Source organism: Salmo salar, chromosome ssa02, assembly GCF_905237065.1.
Source record: "Salmo salar chromosome ssa02, Ssal_v3.1, whole genome shotgun sequence".
Taxonomy (NCBI): Eukaryota; Metazoa; Chordata; class Actinopteri; order Salmoniformes; family Salmonidae; genus Salmo; species Salmo salar.
The window spans coordinates 19,543,994-19,546,493 of NC_059443.1; the positions used below are offsets into that span (position 1 = coordinate 19,543,994).

Genomic DNA, 2,500 nt, shown 5'->3' on the forward strand with positions numbered 1-2,500 from the left:
CTCTCTCTCCTCTCTCTCTCTCACCTCTCTCTCCTCTCTCTCTCTCTCACCTCTCTCTCCTCTCTCTTTCAGTAGGGGCGGTTGGCGTCTTTAGGTCGTTTCAGCTGCACCTTGAGTCTCTTCATGCCGATCTGGAACCCATTCATAGCCTGGATGGCAGTCTGGGCACTGGATGGGTTGTCAAAACTCACAAAACCTGGGGAGGGAACGAGGAACGAGAGAGGAACATTCTGAAATGTAATATAACATGTATCATCACATTGTTTCATTGTAACAGACAGAGATACAGTCATACAGTATGCTACCAGCAGCTGTCAGTTATGATCATCATGTATCATAGCAACAGACAGAGATACAGTCATACAGAATGCTACCAGCAACGGTCAGTTATGATCATCATGTATCATAGCAACAGACAGAGATACAGTCATACAGTATGCTACCAGCAGCTGTCAGTTATGATCATCATGTATCATAGCAACAGACAGAGATACAGTCATACAGTATGTTACCAGCAACTGTCAGTTATGATCATCATGTATCATAGCAACAGACAGAGATACAGTCATACAGTATGCTACCAGCCACTGTCAGTTATGATCATCATGTATCATAGCAACAGACAGAGATACAGTTATACAGTATGCTACCAGCAACTGTCAGTTATGATCATCATGTATCATAGCAACAGACAGAGATACAGTCATACAGTATGCTCCCAGCAACTGTCAGTTATGATCATCATGTATCATAGCAACAGACAGAGATACAGTCATACAGTATGCTACCAGCAACTGTCAGTTATGATCATCATGTATCATAGCAACAGACAGAGATACAGTCATACAGTATGCTACCAGCCACTGTCAGTTATGATCATCATGTATCATAGCAACAGACAGAGATACAGTCATACAGTATGCTACCAGCAACTGTCAGTTATGATCATCATGTATCATAGCAACAGACAGAGATACAGTCATACAGTATGCTACCAGCCACTGTCAGTTATGATCATCATGTATCATAGCAACAGACAGAGATACAGTCATACAGTATGCTACCAGCCACTGTCAGTTATGATCATCATGTATCATAGCAACAGGTGGAATTGCAATTCTCTCTTATCTCCCTCCATTTCTCCTCCGTTCCTCCTTTCTTTCCTTTTCTCCTGGATACTCACTATTCACCCATTTCTGCCTCTCTCCTATCTCTCCCCCTTCAGTCCCTCTCTCTCTGTCTTACCGAAGCACTTGCTCTGGTTGGTGGCGCGGTCTACAAAGACTTTAGCTGAGATGACGTTTCCAAAGGGCAGAAACATCTGGAGCATCTCACTGTCACTGAACTCCTGAGGCAGGTGGTAGATAAAGATATTACAACCCTCTGGCCCTAGGGGAGGAACACACACACGTTAGGGTCTGCGACGGAGAGACACACTCACACAAATATTCCTGAGGATCTGTGATTCACATGCACACTAATCTGAGACACACACACACAACAGGTGCTGTCTGAGAGACAGGAAGTGACATCACCTTCTCGCTGCTGCTGTTGCTGGGGCTGCTGGTGTTGCTGGGCAACCAGGGTAGGTTGCTGTGGAAAATGCTGGCCGACCAATCCATAGGCAGCAGGGTACGCCGCTGTGATGAGAGAGAGAGTGACATCAGATGATGAAACACTGGTTGGAGGTCCAAGTCACCCCTAACCACAGATCTAGGATCAGATTACCCTACATGCCCTCAGTGGCAGAGATGGTAGGGAGGAACACACTTCTGACCCTGTACCACAGGGATCATCAACTAGATTCACCTCTGACCCTGATTCACCTCTGACCCTGTACCACGGGGATCATCAACTAGATTCACCTCTGACCCTGATTCACCTCTGACCCTGTACCACGGGGATCATCAACTAGATTCACCTCTGACCCTGTACCACAGGGAACATCAACTAGATTCACCGCTGACCCTGTACCACAGGGATCATCAACTAGATTCACCTCTGACCCTGATTCACCTCTGACCCTGTACCACGGGGATCATCAACTAGATTCACCTCTGACCCTGATTCACCTCTGACCCTGTACCACGGGGATCATCAACTAGATTCACCTCTGACCCTGTACCACAGGGAACATCAACTAGATTCACCGCTGACCCTGTACCACAGGGATCATCAACTAGATTCACCTCTGACCCTGATTCACCTCTGACCCTGTACCACGGGGATCATCAACTAGATTCACCTCTGACCCTGATTCACCTCTGACCCTGTACCACGGGGATCATCAACTAGATTCACCTCTGACCCTGTACCACAGGGAACATCAACTAGATTCACCGCTGACCCTGTACCACAGGGAACATCAACTAGATTCACCTCTGACCCTGTACCACAGGGATCATCAACTAGATTCACCTCTGACCCTGTACCACAGGGATCATCAACTAGATTCACCTCTGACCCTGTACCACAGGGATCATCAACTAGATTCACCGCT

The 2,500-nt window shown here is 46.9% G+C and overlaps 1 protein-coding gene and 1 long non-coding RNA gene across 4 annotated transcripts in view; both read right to left on the reverse strand.

The window, feature by feature from the left end:
- LOC106573460 (CUGBP Elav-like family member 3) overlaps positions 1–2,500 on the reverse strand; it is an 80,852-nt gene that overhangs the window by 6,986 nt on the left and 71,366 nt on the right. For all 3 annotated transcript variants that reach the window (XR_006760032.1, XM_045699177.1, XM_045699163.1), the window contains exons 11-13: positions 1,536–1,640; positions 1,246–1,389; positions 51–196 (exon numbers count right to left, since the gene is read on the reverse strand). Coding sequence is in view for 2 of the 3 variants with exons in the window: in XM_045699177.1 (XP_045555133.1) it covers positions 69–196; positions 1,246–1,389; positions 1,536–1,640 (377 nt within the window). In the remaining variant the exon portion in view is untranslated. The remainder of the gene's footprint in view (positions 1–50; positions 197–1,245; positions 1,390–1,535; positions 1,641–2,500) is intronic.
- LOC123728178 (uncharacterized) lies at positions 1,660–2,487 on the reverse strand. The gene is made up of 3 exons (XR_006760033.1): positions 2,263–2,487; positions 2,073–2,189; positions 1,660–1,999 (listed from the first exon to the last, which is right to left on the reverse strand). It is a non-coding gene; the product is annotated as an uncharacterized lncRNA (long non-coding RNA).